General features: G+C 36.5%; 1 protein-coding gene across 1 annotated transcript in view; it reads left to right on the top strand.

Moving 5' to 3' along the window:
* Nucleotides 1-21,585, top strand: part of LOC109084581 (short transient receptor potential channel 5-like) — a 43,040-nt gene that overhangs the window by 12,855 nt on the left and 8,600 nt on the right. The window contains exons 3-8 of the mRNA XM_042748100.1: nt 1,713-2,234; nt 6,324-6,660; nt 10,071-10,210; nt 10,333-10,655; nt 13,301-13,496; nt 16,014-16,223. Of these exons, the coding sequence (XP_042604034.1) occupies nt 1,713-2,234; nt 6,324-6,660; nt 10,071-10,210; nt 10,333-10,655; nt 13,301-13,496; nt 16,014-16,223 (1,728 nt within the window). The remainder of the gene's footprint in view (nt 1-1,712; nt 2,235-6,323; nt 6,661-10,070; nt 10,211-10,332; nt 10,656-13,300; nt 13,497-16,013; nt 16,224-21,585) is intronic.

Here is a 21,585-nt window from a genome sequence, read left to right as displayed (position 1 = left end):
GTAACCCCAGAAGGATCATTATATTTTTACTTAACTTAGGCTATGTTTACATGAGAATGATGTAGTCAAAAACCAAAAAGTTTTTCACTTTTACACAACAATGTTTTCAAAACAATTTGCGTTTACACATATCCGCGGAAATGGCCAAAAATGCTGTATTACGTATGCCAGGCCAGTAGTTGGTGCTGTAACCTTGTTAGTAAACATTACCTGTAGGAAAGTGACGATTATATGATGTATATGATGCGTCTCTGCTGTTGGTTGTAATATTGGTGAAGTAAATCCACACTTTGCTGAAGAAGCGTTAGGAAACTCTTGAGCAGCAACAACAGTACCATGTACTCCGCCATTGTTGTGTATGTTTGTTAGCACTTGCCTTTAAAGTCAACACATACTGCACATGTCTACATACCAAACCATCACAGTTTTCAAAGATTCCCGTATTAGGTGTTTACACGGAAACGACAATGCTGCCATTTTAAAAAACTTGCACTTTGAAACCCATTTTCAAATGCATAAAATGTTTCCCGTTTTTGGCTGAAAACGTTGTGTAAAAGGCCCCTTAGCAATGTCTCATTTATTTGAATAAATCTGTGTAACAACAAACCACAGTTTAACTATTGCCACCATTTTATATTTCAGTAGAAACATAACTATATAATTAAAATGTTTATATAAAACTTCCTTATGTGCAATATAAATTTGTATATAACCTTTTGAGTGGTGATTATTATATCTATTATTATAAATAAATAGCATTTGAATTTATGTGCATTAGTTGAGAGATTGTTTTTGGCATGAGTTCAGATATTGATTGTTTTCAATAGGCTGACTGACATGTACCTGATATCCAAACAAAGCAATACTGAATCAAAATTGCACATGAATTGAATCAAGAGCCTGCAAATTTGCGAAATCTGTGTCAATTTCCAGTCCTATTGCAGAGTTTCAGATCTTGCTGTAATTTTCTATTTATTTTTTTTTCTTTTCTCCTGCTGGAAGTTCTGAACAGCACAGATTGAAATCACTTTGCATTCTTTATTTTCCCACAGCTTTTTTGCACCATGTTAATGTGAGGTGCCTTTAGGAAACACCTATGAATTCAATCACTGGCCTTTTTTAAGCAAAAGGTATAGATATCAGGCTGACTCATTTCATATCTGAAGTGGCTCTTAAAAAAATGCCTCAAAGGTATCAGTTTTTCCTTGATCTTTGGAGATCAAAAAACTTGATGTACTATGAACACGCAATGTAAAATATTCACTCCAGTCCAAAAAGAGTAGGCTATTCATCAAAACAACTCTTTCTTCCTTAACTTTGTGAAATGTATTCATCAGCACGTCTGTCTATATTTACATGTAAGATTGGTGGAGTAAAATCAGCTCAAAATTTGGATTTTATTTCTCATATGAAGTACTTAGTTTTGCTTTAATGCACTCAAAGAGAATAATCATATAAGAAATGGGGTGATGGCATAGGAGGCTCTGTGTATTGTCAAATATGCCAAGTTCAAGTGCCCATAAAAAAGACTACAGTACAGTAAAAACTGATGACAATTTTGATTTTGTTAGAGCTGCAACCATAGTATGAAGCCCTTTTTATCCATTTTTATGCACCCTTAAAGGGAGGCAAAATGAACTGTAAAGATTGACAACTTCCTTAATAGCGTACTTTTACTTTTATTTATTGCTCTCTTTATTTCACTCTTCTAGGTTCCTTCTCACATGATGGACACACAGTTTTCGGAATTTACTCCTGATATCACGCCAATCATGTTGGCTGCCCACACTAACAACTACGAGATCATCAAGCTCCTAGTTCAACGAAAAGTCACCATCCCGCGGCCACACCAGATCCGCTGTGACTGCGTGGAGTGTGTATCGAGCTCCGAAGTGGACAGCCTTCGGCACTCCCGTTCACGTCTAAACATCTACAAAACTCTTGCCAGCCCCTCTCTCATCGCCCTTTCCAGCGAAGATCCCATCCTCACTGCGTTCAGGCTGGGCTGGGAGCTGAAGGAGCTCAGTAAGGTGGAGAACGAGTTCCGGCAGGAGTACGAGGAGCTGTCGCAGCAGTGCAAACGTTTTGCTAAAGACTTGCTGGATCAGGCCCGTAGCTCCTGTGAGCTGGAGACCATCCTCAACCATCGGGATGACCACAGCGAGGAGCTGGACCCCCATGAGTGCAGAGACCTGGCCAAGCTCAAGCTAGCCATCAAGTACCACCAGAAAGAGGTGAGGATCCTAGATTTAAAGAAGAGATTGAGTATAATTTCTCTTCTATCCACAGTTTGCAGGAGTGTGAATCGTTTCATAGGTTTTCGATTCAGGTCAAAGGCGATTCTTGCAAATTCATAATGATTTGATTTATCATAAAGTTTGATTCAATGATGATTCTATTCTGTATTTAAAAATATATATGATTCTTTAAATACATCCACTAACGTGTCTGATGCAAGAAAGAAATGAAAGACAATCTACTATAGCTTGTTCATTGCACAAAAAAGTCACTTTTCCATGACCATAAAAACCCGGAGTCAGCATTGTTCCAAAGGTAAAGTTCCAATCTATGAATTCCAAAGTTTCCATACAATGAAAAAGTTTCATTTTGCTAGCAGTCCCTAAGGTAGAAGACAATGGTGTACAATCTCCCCATTAATTCACGTAACTAATTTAATGTTTATTATACATTCTGAAATGTGCCACTTTACCAAATCATGATTAATCCACAATTATTGACCAAAACAACAACTACAATACTACTATTTCTACTAATTATTACTATTATTATTGTAACCAATGTTAATGTTTCGGAAATCATATTTCATTATCGGTGCATATAAATTGGCAGATTTGTTTTTTTTTTTGTTTTTTTTTTTATTATTTTTATTTTGTTACATCCAGAAAACAAGGGATCCTTTACAACCCTAATAATTTGGATTTGGGGCGGTGTGGTATTTCGGTTAATTATCTTGTTAGGTGACTAAAAGGTTGTAGGTTTGAACCCCAGGTGTCAAGGGTTTGGTGTTTTGTTTTGTTTTTTGGTAGAAACACCTGCTGATAGATGCTTTAACTACATTTTTACTATCAATATAAATGTAGCATCTTTCTCACATGTATTTCGTTATATTAGATTCTTTTTTAAATCATCTTTGAAAGTGAAGTGTGTGGATTTGTATTTGTTAAATTATTTTTATTTATTTTTATTCAGATTATGATAGTCTCCAGTGCACTGATGTGTAAGTAAAGCTTAAGCTTCAGAACTTTTACTATTATTATCAAAAACAGGGATTGGTTTAGTCTTAGTGCAAGCATGTGCTTGTGGCATTTTATAAGCAGCTTATGAGATAAATCTAAATTAAAATGCAGTGTTTTGATCAACCTTAATGTCAGTTAGGCATGTCTACCGCTAAACTTTTGTCTCGTCCTCAGGCATCAAATTAAGTTTCACTACATGATGTTGCCTTAAGTGTATCATATTTTGGCTGCGCATCAAATGCAGTGAATCATGTAAAGCCCCCTCATCCAATCATTTTATTGATTTTGAGGAACTCCTTTTTCATCAACTCTCTTGCTGATAAATTGGTAAAATATTAAAATAGAAATTAAAATATGAAAAATTAAATGACTAAGCTAGGACCTTTATTTTTTTTCTTAAAGTAACTCAGAATCTTTCTTATTTCCCTATAAATGTTATCTTGAAATGAAGGGCTTTCATAAGAACTGTTGTTTTCTAATGCTGATGGAATCATTGCAAAATGTTTTCATGAGAGGGGACAGTTCAAGTTGCCACTGCATTTTGAATCATTCATCTGTTTAATAGGAGTCCACAGCAGAAATGACTCCTTTCATAAAACATAATAACATTGCAGAGCAATGTAGGTCAGGCAGCAAGAGAAAAATATGATTTGAGAAACATTATTTATACAATTATTATGGACAGGCACATAATTTTACACCTGCATTGTGTAAAAAGGGAACCAATTTTTTTTTTTTTTTTTTTTTTTTTTTTTTTTTTGCAGTGCTAAAATATAAACCTCGTTTTGTGAGAACATGAAGGGTTGGGGTGGTGAGGCAGAATGGACTGGTAGATGAAAGTTTGCATGTTTCAACATCACAAGGGTTGATTTGTGAATCATCAACACTGGGCTATTCAATCAACACTGGGCTAACCAATTCATTCTAGGTTACTGCAAGGCAATAGATCTTGCAATAAGTGTAATGTAATTTTTAGATAAATGTTTTCCAGTGATAAAAGTAAAACTAAATGACTTCTTACTCAAAGTCTGACAGTTTGATTTAATAACTGATTTCACCTCAAATGCCTGTGGGAAACATACTGTATTACGTAATGGCATGAATGTCAAACCTGGTGTTCACTCACTTTTTTCCTAATTTATGCTGTTGTATAATACAGTATTTGTCATTTTTTTGTCATGTGCACTTGGCTGCTTTTTTTTAGCATGATTGAGAGATAGTAGTTAACAACAACAACAACAACAACAACAACATAAACAAAAAACATTAAGTTAATATATGAGTACATGTCACAAAGAATGAGCAAAGTGTCATTCAGTGGAGGAGCGTAAACTTCCAAAACAAAACAAAACAAAACAAACCCAAAAACAAAAACAAATCAACTCGAATCAAATCAAAACCAAACAAAAAACAAAAACAAACAGCAACTTACAATGGAGGAACATAAACACTCACAAATTTACTAACTATTTAATTTTTTTTTTTTTTTTTTTTTTTTTTTGCATTACATTTGTATAATATATGAGAGATTTAATAGCATGATACAAAGAATTATATTATTCATTTTCATTTATTTTACACGTTTCTTAGTAGTTTTTGTGAGATTCCCCTTTATTCAATTTTCACATACGTTCATATTATTATCAATCATATACGAAGTTACCAAGAGTATGCATAAAACATCTGTATAATCTTAACATCTGTAACACCAGGGGGTCGTTCTTCGTACGTCGCTTATTACATCCGAGAAGAAATGTCACATCCAAGATGACATCATCGCGCTAATCAGGATCTGGCTAATTCGGTTCTGCGAACGCACCTATTGTTGATGATTAGTATGGATTAGTATTATCTGAGATAATTGCGCGTTCATGGGTTGGTTTAAAAGGGGTTATGTATCGATACTCGAAACCACGATCAGCAATGCAGCTTAAGACTGCATGTAAGACTAATACAATTATGAATAATTATTTTATGACAAATAAATATTTCAGTGAGTAAAACTGGCTGCGTTAAAGACTGTTATTATATTATCTTTAAATTATTATATTTTTAATTATTATTATTTTAAATTATTGTCCCTGGATCAGTAGGATACTCTTGTAAAAAAGTAGCGGTGGTAGCGGACAGATTTTAGGTATCAATTCTGCTTAAACAGATGCAATTTAATTCCGTTTACATGAAATAAGCCTGCTCCAGAGCAGGTTAAAGTTTACGGACCTGTTGCTATGACAACAACTCCAGGATGAGCTTCGAAGAACCAAACTTTCCAAGATCATGTCAAATCATCAACAATCAAATCCAGCTAACTGAGTTAGCGACGTATGGAGAACAGGCCACATGAAACAAATTCTCATAAAAGTTTTGTTTCACCTTTATATTTAATGTTTCTTTTTAAAGTCTGACATTCTAAATACGAAAATCACATTTTTTGTGTGTATGGCAGTGCTCACAAAAAGTAAATAGACAATATATTGACAACAATTTATAAAAACTAATCTGTTTTTACAAATACATAAAAAAATGACATGACACATGCATAATACTCTGCTAACAACAGCTCAGTATTAACAGTTGTGAAAAAAAAATGAGTCGTTCAAATCTTTATAAATATGTGTTGGATGTTTTGTCCTTTATGATTAGTCCCACAATGTTCTGGAATGTTCAAGAAAGCATTAGAATATTACAGAATATTAAAGTTCTCATCCATGCAAAAACAAAATATGTTAAATAAATAAAAACATGGATAAGTTAAAAACTTACTAAACCAATGTTCCATAATTTATGATATAAGTTCTAAAATTTACCTGACCTAAATATTTACTAAAAGTATTGATACTGCATGAAAATAAATATAATAATAATAATAATTATAAAATGATAATAATTAGCACCACAGAATTTCAAAAGAACCATAAGTGAAAGTATTTTTCTTGTCAGAGAATTTAATGCTTAAATGTCAGGCAGTTAAAATATTATGCTAGATACTGAATACTGTCTTTATCTGTATTTGCCATGAATTTCACTGGCTTATTAGATCATTCACCTATTATTATATTCTCACAGTTTGTAGCTCAGCCCAACTGCCAGCAGCTCCTGGCAACGCTGTGGTATGATGGGTTCCCAGGATGGAGACGACGTCACTGGGCAGTGAAGCTTGTCACTTGCTTCATTATTGGCCTGCTCTTCCCTGTCTTCTCCCTCATATACCTTCTGGCTCCAAAGAGCACCCTGGGAACCTTCATCAAGAAACCTTTCATCAAGTTCATCTGCCACACTGCCTCCTACCTGACCTTCCTCTTCCTCCTCCTTCTGGCCTCACAGCACATTGTGCAAACTGATCTGCATGTACAGGGACCTCCACCCACCATCGTGGAGTGGATGATCTTACCCTGGGTTCTAGGTAAGACTTCTTTGGGACATTTGAGTGCAATAGATAACATTCATTCAGTTTAAGCTAAAGTATTTTTATAGTATATTAAAGGATATATAATATACTTTTTATTTATGCTGTACTTATTAATACTACTTACAAGTAGTATTATAATTATACTTCTTTTGCACATATATACATTTTTAAACGTCTTTTCAAAGTCTTTTTTCATTGCTTAGAAGACTTTAATGCAGAATGATTTAAATCCCTATGTAGGAAATGATTAGGAAAAAGTTGGAATCTAAAGTGTGAAAATCTAGTCCAAATATCCATTTACAGTCGGGGAAAATATTTATTTGATCCCCTGCTGATTTTGTAAGTTTGCCCACTTACAAAGAAATATAGGGTCTGTAATTTTTATGGTTGGTTTATTTTAACATATAGAGACAGAATACCAACCAAAAAAATGCAGAAAAAACACATTATATAAAGGTTAGAAATTTATTTGCATTTCCATGAGTGAAATAAGTATTTGATCCCCAAGCAAAACATGACTTAGTACTTGGTGTAGAAACCCTTGTTGGCATGCACAGAGGTAAGATGTTTTTTATAGTTGGTCACCGGGTTTGCACCAAGCTGCAACCATCTGATCTCTCTCGTGAAACCAACACGGAAATGACTAAAACTGCAATTCATCAACTGGCCTCTAGAAGCTGGCTCCAAAAGGGAGTCAGTCCCATAGACACCCCATGTTAAAATGCCCAACTTTTTACAGTGTTCACAGCTTGGTACAAAAAGTTGTTTTGGTCTATATAGCTAATTTTGCCCTTCATGACAACTGTGAGGGGGTTGAATTTTTTATAACTCATCCATTTAAATTATATTAAGCCTTAAAATTCTGCATAATTAAGGTCGTGGCCACTTGAGTGACAGGTGGATTGCCGCTGCTGTAACCGCCTTCGAGCTAGGTGGGCGTGGTTTCAGCAATCAGTTCCCACCTTTTTGCCCATTTTCGATTATCTGGGAGTGACACCCAGTGACACGCTGCCAAGATAGCGACGGCCCACTCTGCCCACTTTGAGCTTCAAAAACACTCTACAGGAACCTACGGATGACGTCTGGTACACTACGTCTATGTTTTTATACAGTCTATGGTTTGCACACATCTCAGGAGGAATTTTGATCCACTGCACTTTACAGATCCTCTCTAAATCCTTAAAAGTTTCTTGGCTGCCGTTTGGCAGCTTGAAGTTTCAGCTCCCTGCACAGATTTTCTATAGGATTGAGGTCTGGAGACTGGTTAGGCCACTCCATGACCTTAATGTGCTTCTTCTTGAGTCACTCCTTTGTTATCTTGGCAGTATGTTTTGGGTCATTGTCATGCTAGAAGACCCATCCATGACACATCTTCAGTGTTCTGGCTGAGGGAAGGAGGTTCTCGTCCAAGGTTTTACAGTACATGGCCCCGGCCATTTGTTAGTGATGTCGTCCTGTACCCTTAGCAGAAAAACAGCCCCAAAGCATAATGTTTCCACCTCCGTGATTGACTGTAGGGATGGTGTTCTTGGGGTCATAGTAAGCATTTCTCTCCCTCCAAACATGGCGAGTCGAGTTAATGCCAAAGAGCTCAATTTTGGTCTCATCTGACCACAGCACTTTCTCCCAAGCCTTCTCTGAATCGTTTAGATGTTCTTTGGCAAACTTTAAATGAGCCTGTACATGTGCCTTCTTGAGCAGGGGGACCTTGCGGGCGCTGCAGGATTTCAGTTCATTGCAGCATAGTGTGTTACCAATGATCCCTCACCGTTCTCATGAACATCCTTACCCCATAGCTCCAGACCAAGGCCGATTGATTGTTGTTTTAATTCCATTTGCGAATAATCGCACCAACATTTGTCTCCTTCTCACCAAGCTTCTTGCTGATGGCCTTGTAGCCCATTCAAGCCTTGTGCAGATCTACAATCTTGTCTCTGACATCCTTTGACAGCTCTTTGGTCTTGCCCATGGTGGTGGGAGAGGTTGGAATGGAAGATACAGATTGTGTGGACAGGTGTCTTATATACCTAACAAGCTGACATTAGGACTAACTTCTTAAAGTGGCAGCACTAATCTGTGTTCCACATGGGCACATAACCAATCTGTGGGTCAAATACTCAATTTCTAACCTTTTATATAATGCTCTTTTTCTGGATTTTTTGGTTTATATTCTGTCTTTATCCGTTAAAATAAACCTACCATAAAAATTACAGACCCTTCATTTCTTTGTAAATGGGCAAACTTACGAAATCATCAGGGGGTCAAATAAATATTTTCCCCACTGTAGCTCAAATAATGAAGAAACGCTGATCTGTAACATTTACTTAGCTGGCTCTTTTCTCAAGCAGTAAAACTGGTGACCTGCACAGGAAATAGATACAGCTATGGTTTTATCCCTCTCATGAAGTAAATGAATACTCATGAATTATTGATATCATAATTTATTGACCTCAAGACAAAAGCAGAGAAAATCAGATCTCGAGTCCCAGTTCAGGATTGATTACACCAGGGTTCAATCATAATGGCTTGAGTTTTCTCTCAAAGCACACACAAGCCCAGAAGAAGACACAAGTGGAGGCTTGACACAAATTATCTGTACCCTGGAAGACAGGTGCAATCAGCGAGAACAGAGTTTACTTTATTTCTGTGAATATGAGCACTAGGCAGTGGAGCAATGAAAATGTATATATGTTAGTCTAACAGCATTTGTTTGTTTTCTGTTTTGTTTATTTCAATTAATTTATTTTAGGGACATGTTACAGAGGCCCTGAGGGGCAGGGTGAGACAGTTTAGTTTTTAAGTACATGTTTTTTCCAGTATTATTATTATTATTATTATTATTATTATAATTATTATTATTATTATTATTATTTTGTCTTTTGATAAAAAAAATTAAATAAAATAAAAATAAACAAAAAATAAAATAAATAAAATAAAATAAAAATGGAAGTTCAATTCAATTAAACTAAATTAAATTAAACAAATAAAAACTAAATCCAAAGGGCAAATGTTTATTCTTATACTGGCTGAACTATTAATTATTTATTTATTTTGCCTTTTGATCTTAGTGAAAAATAAAAAAGAACAAAAAAATAGATTAAATTAATAAATTAAATAAAAAATGTAAATTAAATTAAATTAAATTAAACAAACAAAAAATGAATCCAAAGGCAAATGTGTATTCTTAAACACTGGCAGAATTGAGGGGAAAATACAGAAAAAAAAAGAGAAAGAAATTATGCAAAAGAATAACTAGTACAAAATTTTAGTAACTAAAATCTTTTTTGTTCAATTTTCCCTAAAGGGTAATATGTAGTGAAAGTGGAGGAACTGCGCTGTTTTTACTGTACTGTTACTGTTTTTTTTTGCCATTTTTGTAATGTTTTTAATTTTGGCCCTTGCAGGCTTCATCTGGGTGGAGATTAAAGAGATGTGGGATGGCGGTTTCACAGAGTACGTCCATGACTGGTGGAACCTGATGGATTTTGCAATGAACTCTCTCTACCTGGCTACTATATCTCTTAAAATGGTGGCCTACTTTAAGGTTTATACCAGCATTTTAATGCGAGCTACAGTATTACAGAAACTATTACAGTAAATAATTTCAGCTTGTAGAAGAAACTAGAACTGTCTACATTTATCTCTCATATCTTCTCTCTCCATCAGTACAACAGCTCTCGTCCTCGTGTGGAGTGGGAGATGTGGCACCCTACGCTCATCGCCGAGGCTCTATTCGCCATCGCCAACATCTTCAGCTCTCTGCGTCTCATCTCTCTGTTCACTGCCAACTCTCACTTGGGCCCACTGCAGATCTCTCTCGGCCGCATGCTGCTGGACATCCTCAAGTTCCTTTTCATCTACTGTCTGGTGCTGCTGGCTTTCGCCAACGGCCTCAACCAGCTCTACTTCTATTATGAGACGAAGGCGTCCGAAGAGCCCAACAACTGCAAAGGGATCCGTTGTGAGAAGCAGAACAATGCCTTCTCTACGTGAGTGAAACACATTGTAAAGTTCCTTAGTCAAATGTCAAGACTAAAAAGAAGCATACTTTAGCAAACTTTTAAAGAGGGCATATGTAGAATTCATAAAGCTTTGTTATTAGTGACAACGGTGGCCGTTGAGTGAACTGCAGCCAGCAACTTAAAGGGATATCCACCCCAAAATGAATGTTTTTTTTTTAATTAATTACTTACATGTATTTCGTAACCCATAAAAGCTTCGTTCATCTTCGGAACACAATTTAGGATATTTTGGATTAAAACCGGGAGGCTTGTAACTGTCCCATTGACTGCCAAGTAAATTCCACTGTCAAGGTCCAGAAAGGTATGAAAGACATCGTCAGAATAGTCCATCTGCCATCAGTGGTTTTTATCTGAATTTTATGAAACGACAGGAATACTTTTTGTACACGAAGAAAACAAAAATAATGACTTTATTCAACAATTTGTCTCCTCTGTGTCTCTCTGCATCACCATAGCGCCATTTTGGAGAATATCCGCTGAACGCAAACTGCGTACACTATTCTGTGTCAGCTGCGACACAAGGATATGTTTTCTACGTGTATTTACGCTTTGATTTGAATGAAAACAGCGCATCTGTGCACCGCGGATGACACAAAAGAGTGTACGTTGCTTGCGTTCAGCTGATTTTCAAAATCATCAGATCATCATTGTTTTCACACTACACGACTATCTGGGGTAGCATTCAGTTGCTGCTGTGTTCACATTGCATGATGGGTCGACGATGGATCAGTATTTAGATTTTTGTTTGCACCCTCAGATTCCAGAATTTCAAATAGTTGTATCTCTGCCAAAAAAAAAAAAAAAAAAAAATCCTATTCTAACAAACCATAGGCTACATCAATGGAAAACTTATTTATTTAGCTTTCAGATGACATATAAATTGACCCTTATGACTGATTTTGTGGCCCAGTGTCACATATGTGCTGCTTTCCTCTCATTAACAAAATAAACACAACAAAAATGACAGCAGTGAGAAAACAGCAGTTAAGAAAGCATCTGATAATAGCAATGTGGATATGTTTACGTCAGCTCTGCAATTCACCACCATCATGTTGACAGATGAGGTATTTAAAATTACATTGTTATGATAGCTTGATTATAAAGTGTATTTGAGACTATAGACTATGTAGATTTGGCTCTGTGAGACTATAGTACAGAGACTACTGTATAGTCCATATACATTTTAAAGCTTGAAGTACACTACAAGTGCACCTTCAATACAATAAGTGCACTTAATTTCCATACATTGAAAAAAGATGGTGACCAGTGTGTCACGGTACAAAATTACAAAATCAACCTGGCCATTGTTTTTTTCAGAGAAATGTCTAATTAAAGCAGTCCAACTTGAGAACACAATTCTGAGTTTCCTGAAGCCAAGATAAATCTGTTTCTAGACTACATTAACTACATTAAATTAGTTGTCTTAGCTGATTTAAGCTGATCTAGTTGATATCTGAGCCTGACCTGAACCTGAGGTTGGTTGGACTGGTCTGTTGACTGGTTTTATAAAGGTGTTGGTCACTTTTTAGCTTGTCAGTCTGGGAGGTCTGGCTAAACTAGCTGAGCACCAGTAGGACTAGGCTCAGAGACCATCTTATACCAGCTAAGACCAGCAAACCAGCTTGAACATCCTTTTTGTTCTCCTATACAGTCAGACATAAAAAAATGTCCTGTGTGTTTAGGACATCAGACATTAGATGATAATGACACAGCTCAACAGTCGAGCTCCCTGCTTGGCTTTGCAGTAACAGAGGTCTTATAGCTTTGCTAATAATCAGAATAAATTAACTGTGATGCACGTATTACAAAACCCACACAGACACTTCGGTCAATGAATATAATGTGGCCAAGATGCCACATGCAGCTTAATGCTGACCTCCTGCAGAGGTCAAAATGAGAAAGGAAACGAGTGGAAATGGTTATGATCTTCCTGAATTTTCACATCATAGCATGAGCCTTGCAGAATCATTTGATCTCAGAGGACAAAGACAAAATTATAGAGCGGCGCGTCATCCATCAACTGTTGTGTGTAATGATGAGAATCTGTTGCTCAAGGCTGTGCAGTTTAAATGTTTTCAGAAATGGGAAGAGATTTCAATGATACCAATATATTTTAAAACTACTCCTCAGAAGGCAAATATTTGTTTTGATTCTAAGTAAAAACAGTCAGGAAAAGCATCCTACACTTTTTCTTTCCCGTTTCAGTGTATAATAGGAGGTTGAATTATAATCGAATTGGCCACTCCCTAAATGAAATTGAATAGGAATTTGAATCGGATATCTATCTATCTATCTATCTATACATCCTTCCATCCATTTTAAAAGATTTTTTACACGTGTAGAACTGCGTGTAAAAAAAAATGTTTTGTTTGTTTCTGCTTATTAAACTGGGATTGTAAATTATCATTGAAAAAGTTAACGCTTTCAGTTTGTGTTTCCTTCTTGGCTATATTTAATAAAAACAGTATGTCATTGCTGATAATAGTGCAGGCTTAAACCCATTCAAATTCAGTGCCCAATTCAATTCTAACTTTCCCTTGTTATACACAATATGCGTGTTTGCGACATATGAAAATTCTTGTTTTGTTTCTTTCTTTATTTCCCTCTCTCAGACTGTTTGAAACTCTTCAGTCTCTCTTCTGGTCTGTGTTTGGGCTGCTGAATCTGTATGTTACCAATGTGAAGGCACGTCATGAGTTTACAGAGTTTGTGGGGGCCACCATGTTCGGCACTTATAATGTCATCTCACTGGTGGTGCTGCTGAACATGCTCATCGCTATGATGAACAACTCTTACCAACTCATTGCTGTAAGTGCTATCTGATACTGATGATTTATATATACAGTATAGTGTAAACCTTACACTATATTTTATATATATATATATATATATATATATACACACACACACATACACGCACACTACTTTGACCTGAATCATTCGGTATTGAAAGTAAGTTTAACAGCGGTAGATCAAATAAGGGCTAGATTTACTAACGGCTTGCACCAGCTCAAATCCTCTTTTGGCGTTAAAAAGCGACTGTCAGGATTTACTAAAGACATGAAGAGAACATTAGCCATGAAAAGGCATGCCACAGTCATTTTTGCAGCTGACCTTATTGCAAATGCATTTGTAGGAGGTTCCATTCCAGACACAAAATTTATGGGAGGAGAGTATTTAGATTAATCATGCAGCAAGATTTACTAATGTTTGCACTAGTCAATTTACTGGTATTTATTTTAGAGCCATTATTTACTGCTCTAAAAAAAAGTTACATCTTAACCAAATGCTAATTTGGGCTGCTCTTGGTAGATTGCGCTGGTTATTATAGAAATGCACTTTTATGGGATTGTGCTCTTATGCTCATTTGCCCTGTTTAGTAAATCTGACCCTTAATTTCTAAAATCAGTTGTTACGACCCTGTCTAGGGTAAGGCCGCAACATAAACTGAGATTAACCGTCTACGATCCTTTGTAAAGAACCACAGAGTAAAAGCACAACTTCAGGGGTGAGCAAAGACCAAAACAACAAACAAACACCAAGTCAGCTCCTAACAGAGAACACTAAATTCCCTAACAAAAGAAAAACTAAAAAATACAATATGCTACCCTAACTCCCTATCTAATGAAAAACAGGAGAAAACAATATTTGCAAAAGAAAATGGCACTCACCCCCTACAGCTTCCAAGTGTGAAAAGAGAGTATTTACAATGTTTTACAAAATATACAAAATGGAAAATGAGATTGACAACACCTTATAAACTCGAAATCCACACTGCACACAATAGGCAGATCAACAGGCCAGTTAAGAGCATCAACACCCTGTAGCAAACACACAACAGCACATGTACAATGGAACAACAGGAAATCACAAGTTGATCAGAGCTCCCTCCTCAGGCAAAGCAGATCCCTTTATTGCTGCTCCTTGGTCCCATTAGCACCAATCAGATCTTGAGATCACTTTGGTAGGATCCAACCCTGTGAGCGAGAGAGAGAGAAAACAAGAGAGCAAAAGAACCAGCAAAGCAAGACACACACTATATGTCTCAAGACGTAACACAGTTGTAATCATGTGGCCAAAAAAAGGGCCAAATTCACCAAAATGTAAATTTGCAAAAAAAAAAAAAATAATAATAATAATTCAGTGTAAATTGCCATGAACCGATCTGCTTAAACCTGAGGCTAAATGTTGTAAAATAACTCTGTGCCATATTTAAATTAGGTATATTTGCTAATATACTACTTAGAACATTTTATGTCAGCCTAAGATGATTTGCTGTTTTAGCTGGATCAATCTGGTCTTAATCTGGTCTCCTAGCCTTGCCAAGATGGTATTTAGCCAGTTTAGTTGGGTGACCAGTTTGAAAAGTGGCTAAAATCAGTCAAAAGACAGTCTGACCAGGCTAGGTGACTAAATAAAACTTTTAAAAATGAGGAACATAATAATGTGCATTACAGACTGAAGACTAACTGCCATTTGTATTGTATTTGTGCAATCAACACTTTTACTATCTGGGTCATTGGAAAATAAGAGTGTCCATGACCAAAATCTATATTTTAAAACACATGTGCCAAGTTTTAGTAGGCTTAGTACTCTTTGTATTCATGTGGTTACAGTTTTGAAAAACTTTAGCATTTTCCAAAAAAACTTTAAATTTAATAACTAAAAATGTCATGTGGTTTAACCATTAAATAAAACGTGCAGAAAAGCTTTTAAAAAAATGTTCTCATATTTTGATTATTTATTGATTGATTTTTTTTTTTTTTTTAATCCGTTTTGGAAAGTTGCACCACATGACATTTTTAATCCTGTAAATGTGTCTTGGCATAAAAAGGTAAAATTATTCAATATTAAGAATCTTGCTGACCCCTGACAATCATGAGGGTCTATAGGGGCCCAGTCTACGATATAACGGCCTGATGTATGTTTCTACATATTTTATCAACATGACTTAACCTCAAAACATTTAATGTCCTTAAATTACATAATGGTTTTGTGTATGTATTCTGAACATTAAAGCCATTAGTATCTTACTAACAAACCATCATATTTCATAGTTTTGTTACAGTCAGATGGGCTTTTATCTATGCATTTTTCAGGATATATTAGTTTTGGGCTTATATAAACTATATTTAGAGGCATTTTCACCCCTGCATGTGTCTCACAATGGGAACCGTTATTCAAGTAAACACAATTCTGAGTAAATGCACAACATCCAATCACAAGATGATTTTTGCAGCAACAAAAGCCTGTCTGGGACACTGTCCCAATTGGCAGATTCAGCACTCTCCTCCGTCCAACTGGCTGTCTGTTTCTCTGTTGTAGGATCACGCGGACATCGAGTGGAAATTTGCTCGTACCAAGCTGTGGATGAGCTACTTTGATGAGGGAGGGACATTACCACCACCCTTCAACATCATACCAAGTCCAAAGTCTGTGTGGTACCTGTGTGTGTGGCTGCACTGCCGTCTGTGTGGACATGGAGAGCCTAGACATGAGGAGGAGTGTAAACACGGAAACCTCAAAGAGTTCACAGTAATGCACTGCACGCTTTCATTGTGTATGCAGCGTGGGTGGCACATTATAGCTTTCACTCAATAAATCTAACACAGTCCTTGACAAAGCAAACAAAACAGCATACTTGTCATTATAAACAGTGATTTTTGAAGAATCACTAGAATTAGGGATGGCAAGCTTCTCATCATTATTACTCATACTTTGTTAACTCTGTATTCAGAGTATTATATTTTGTTTGTGCTGTGCACATGATTTATATCTCAAAGCATGCGGTTTATTGAGGAAAGTTTTGCTAATATTTTTTTTTTTAAATCTGATTTTATCCCAGTGGATGATTAAATAGGACCAAGCCATATCTACAAGCCTTGAATATACTGTAGCTTTTTCAACTTCAGCCAGAAAGCAACCATTCAGAACACCATTGCAACCACCCTGGAGTTCCTTTAATTCCTGCCAGTTCACATGGCAGCCATATTCATAATGAAATAAAATGAGTTTATAGTTTTATCACTGTGCTTTACACACACACACAAAGTGTGACCTCTTAGAATGGCCTACTAACGTCTAACAACCACAAAATAAATAAATAAATATTTTAATGTAATAATAATCATTTTAATTTTAACCTTCATAAATCCTAAACTGCCTTTGAAATGATTTTAAGGATGTCCTGCCATTAAATAATGTTTGAATTGAACCTGACAGTGCTTGTCTATTTGGCGTCCAGCCTCAAGTTGCCCTAGGCAAATGTTGGTTGCTAGGCAACCCCGCTTCAACCATACCCATTCCCGAGACATTGTTCAATCAGTAGAACTTCTCTCCTCTGTGAGGTGGACTCTACTGTTTCTGCAAGCGCGCTCACCCACGTTCTCCCACACACAGCACATGGAGCGCACAGTTTTGGGTTTGTAAGGCTGCTATCATTTACTTTTGAATTTGTAGCTGGTGTTTCAGTGAATAATAGGCATGTCAATGCTTTCAGAGGGTTTCAGGTCATTTCAAAGAACAGTTTGTGTGAAAATGAAACATCTGTCATCATTTAGTCAACCTCACGTTGTCTCAAACCTGTATGACTTTCTTCCATGCATGGAATACAAAGCCAGTAGATTAAGAAAAAAAAAAGTTCTGGTCCCTCTTTCTTTCAAAGTAACAATGAATGGGGACTGAATCTGGCAAGCCTTTTAAAAGTAAAAAGTTAAATGTTATTTTGTTTCAGAAGACTTTCAGAAGTCAAATTATTTTATGGTACCCTTTTTAAAGCTTCAAAGCTCTATATCCTTTTCATTAGTCATGCAGGATTGGAACAATATGAAGGTGTAGAAATGACAACAGTTTTAATTTTTAGGTTATCTATTTAGGGATGCTATCGTGAAAGTAACATCATTGAAAAGTCTTAAAAAATAAATGCAAACAAAAATATTTTTAAAATACAGGTGCATCTCAAATTAGAATGTCGTGGAAAAGTTATTTTATTTCAGTAATTCAGCTCAAATTGTGAAACTCGTGTATTAAATAAATTCAGTGCACACAGACTGAAGTAGTTTAAGTCTTTGGTTCTTTTAATTGTGATGATTTTGATCTCAACAAATTAGAATATGGTGACATGCCAATCAGCTAATAAACTCAAAACACCTGCAAAGGTTTCCTGAGCCTTCAAAATGGTCTCTCAGTTAGGCTACACAATCATGGGGAAGACTGCTGATCTGACAGTTGTCCAGAAGACAATCATTGACACCCTTCACAAGGAGGGTCAGCCACAAACATTCATTGCCAAAGAAGCTGGCTGTTCACACAAAGTGCTGTATCCAAGCATGTTAACAGAAAGTTGAGTGGAAGGAAAAAGTGTGGAAGAAAAAGATGCACAACCAACCGAGAGAACTGCAGACTTATGAGGATTGTCAAGCAAAATCGATTCAAGAATTTGAGTGAACTTCACAAGGAATGGACTGAGGCTGGGTTCAAGGCATCAAGAGCCACCACACACAGACGTGTCAAGGAATTTAGCTACAGTTGTCGTATTCCTCTTGTTAATCCACTCCTGAACCACAGACAATGTCAGAGGCGTCTTACCTGGGCTAAGGAGAAGAAGAACTGGACTGTTGCCCAGTGGTCCAAAGTCCTCTTTTCAGATGAGAGCAAGTTTTGTATTTCATTTGGAAACCAAGGTCCTAGAGTCTGGAGGAAGGTTGGAGAAGCTCATAGCCCAAGTTGCTTGAAGTCCAGTGTTAAGTTTCAACAGTCTTTGATGATTTGGGGTGCAATGTCATCTGCTGGTGTTGGTCCATTGTGTTTTTTGAAAACCAAAGTCACTGCACCCGTTTACCAAGAAATTTTGGAGCACTTCATGCTTCCTTCTGCTGACCAGCTTTTTGAAGATGCTGATTTCATTTTCCCGCAGGATTTGGCACCTGCCCACACTGCCAAAATCACCAAAAGTTGGTTAAATGACCATGGTGTTGGTGTGCTTGACTGGCCAGCAAACTCACCAGACCTGAACCCCATAGAGAATCTATGGGGTATTGTCAAGAGGAAAATGAGAAACAAGAGACCAAAAAATGCAGATGAGCTGAAGGCCACTGTCAAAGAATTCTGGGCTTCCATACCACCTCAGCAGTGCCACAAACTGATCACCTCCATGCCACGCCGAATTGAGGCAGTAATTAAAGCAAAAGGAGCCCCAACCAAGTATTGAGTACATGTACAGTCGTGGCCAAAAGTTTTGAGAATTACATAAATATTGGAAATTGGAAAAGTTGCTGCTTAAGTTTTTATAATAGCAATTTTGCATATACTCCAGAATGTTATGAAGAGTGATCAGATGAATTGCATAGTCCTTCTTTGCCATGAAAATTAACTTAATCCCAAAAAAAACCTTTCCACTGCATTTCATTGCTGTCATTAAAGGACCTGCTGAGATCATTTCAGTAATCATCTTGTTAACTCAGGTGAGAATGTTGACGAGCACAAGGCTGGAGATCATTATGTCAGGCTGATTGGGTTAGAATGGCAGACTTGACATGTTAAAAGGAGGGTGATGCTTGAAATCATTGTTCTTCCAATTGTTAACCATGGTGATCTGCAAAGAAACGTGTGCAGCCATCATTGCGTTGCATAAAAATGGCTTCACAGGCAAGGATATTGTGGCTACTGAGATTGCACCTAAATCAACAATTTATAGGTTCATCAAGAACTTCAAGGGAAAGAGGTTCAATTCTTGTAAATAAGGCTTCAGGGCGTCCAAGAAAGTCCAGCAAGCGCCAGGATCGTCTCCTAAAGAGGATTCAGCTGCGGGATCGGATTGCCACCAGTGCAGAGCTTGCTCAGGAATGGCAGCAGGCAGGTGTGAGCGCATCTGCACGCACAGTGAGGCAAAGACTTTTGGAAGATGGCCTGGTGTCAAGAAGGGCAGCAAAGAAGCCATTTCTATCCAAAAAAAACATCAGGGACAGATTGATCTTCTGCAGAAAGTATAGTGATTGGACTGATGAGGACTGAGGCAAAGTCATATTCTCAGATGAAGCCCCTTTCGGATTGTTTGGGGCATCTGGAAAAAGGTTTGTCCGGAGAAGAAAAGGTGAGCGCTACCATCAGTCCTGTGTCATGCCAACAGTAAAGCATCCTGACACCATTCATGTGTGGGGTTGCTTCTCATCCAAGGGAGTGGGCTCACTTACAATTCTGCCCAAAAACACAGCCATGAATAAAGAATGGTGCCAAAACACCCTCCAACAGCAACTTCTTCCAACAACCCAACAACAATTTGGTGAAGAACAATGCATTTTCCAGCACGATGGAGCATCGTGCCATAAGGCAAAAGTGATAACTAAGTGGCTCGGGGACCAGAATGTTGAAATTTTGGGTCCATGGCCTGGAAACTCCCCAGATCTTAATCCCATTGAGAGAGGTGGGTGGACAAACAAAAACCCACTAATTCTGACAAACTCCAAGAAGTTATTATGAAAGAATGGGTTGCTATCAGTCAGGATTTGGCGCAGAAGTTGATTGAGAGCATGCCCAGTCGAATTGCAGAGGTCCTAAAGAAGAAGGGCCAACACTGCAAATACTGACTCTTTGCATAAATGTCATGTAATTGTCGATAAAAGCCTTTAAAACGTATAAAGTGCTTGTAATTATATTTCAGTACATCACAGAAACAACTGAAACAAAGATCTAAAAGTAGTTTAGCAGCAAACTTTTTGAAAACTAATATTTATGTAATTCTCAAAACTTTTGGCCACGACTGTACAGTAAATGAACATACTTTCCAGAAGGCCAACAGTTTTTTTTTTTAACTTTTGTTAAATTTGAGCCAAAATCATCACAATTAAAAGAACCAAAGACTTAAACTACTTCAGTCTGTGTGCATTGAATTTATTTAATACACGAGTTACACAATTTGAGTTGAATTACTGAAATGAACTTTTATACAACATTCTAATTTATTGAGATGCACCTGTATATATTTTATTTTAGCTAGTAACATACATTTCCATTTTTGTTTAGTTTAACTTTAAGTACTAAAATAATTCAAACAAACTAATTAATAAAAAACAGATATAGACATTTAAAAGATAATGAAAATGACAAAAACTTTGAAATCAAAGTGAAAATATAAAAATAATTTTCAAAATATTAATAAAAACTATATTAGTATATATATTGGCCACAACTTTCTCTGTGTTTTAGCAAATGGAATGATTTTTGGTGACAAATCTTATTTTGACACATATTTTAGGAAAATGATTTAAAATTTTTCAAAAACTCAATACACTGTGGGCAAATGTTCGTGGATGAAAACATCCACTAAATTAAACTGCTGTAAAAATGTATCAGATAAATATTTTTTTCAAACTTTTTTGCATAAATCTATTAATCAACCTCAGTCCTGATTAAAACTACCAAATGTTTAAAAAAAATCCAAGATTTTAACTCTTTTTTTAACCAAGTTCATAAATGATGTCACTGATTTGGGGGTAAAAAAAAACACACAAAATGACTTGTTTTCAATATAAAAAGTGATTGTGGACTGGATATTTTTTTTTACCTTTTATCACAGTCTTGGGCATGTCAAAGATTAGTAACAACATTGGTTTTGATGCATTGTTAGTTTTTGTGCAGCATAAGATTTAAATTTTTTCTCGCTCATTTACTGTTCATGGCTGTTTTTGCCCCATTGACTTCCATTATAATGACATTTTTTGATTGCAAAGCCATGACAACATATACCATGCATTCTTGATTGTTGGTGGTTTTCCCTGTTGGGAAGAGGTAAAATTTGTAATTTTTACAGTTGATCACTAGGTGGGACCATTAACCCTTTAGACAGGCCTGTGCAAAAAAAAACTTACAACTTTTTAGTTTCTGGCTTATACATGGAGTT

The sequence above is a fragment of the Cyprinus carpio genome, chromosome B21 (assembly GCF_018340385.1).
Source record: "Cyprinus carpio isolate SPL01 chromosome B21, ASM1834038v1, whole genome shotgun sequence".
Classification (NCBI taxonomy): Eukaryota; Metazoa; Chordata; class Actinopteri; order Cypriniformes; family Cyprinidae; genus Cyprinus; species Cyprinus carpio.
The sequence above is the reverse complement of the archived record's forward strand: the minus strand, read 5'-3'. Positions and strand labels throughout refer to the sequence as shown.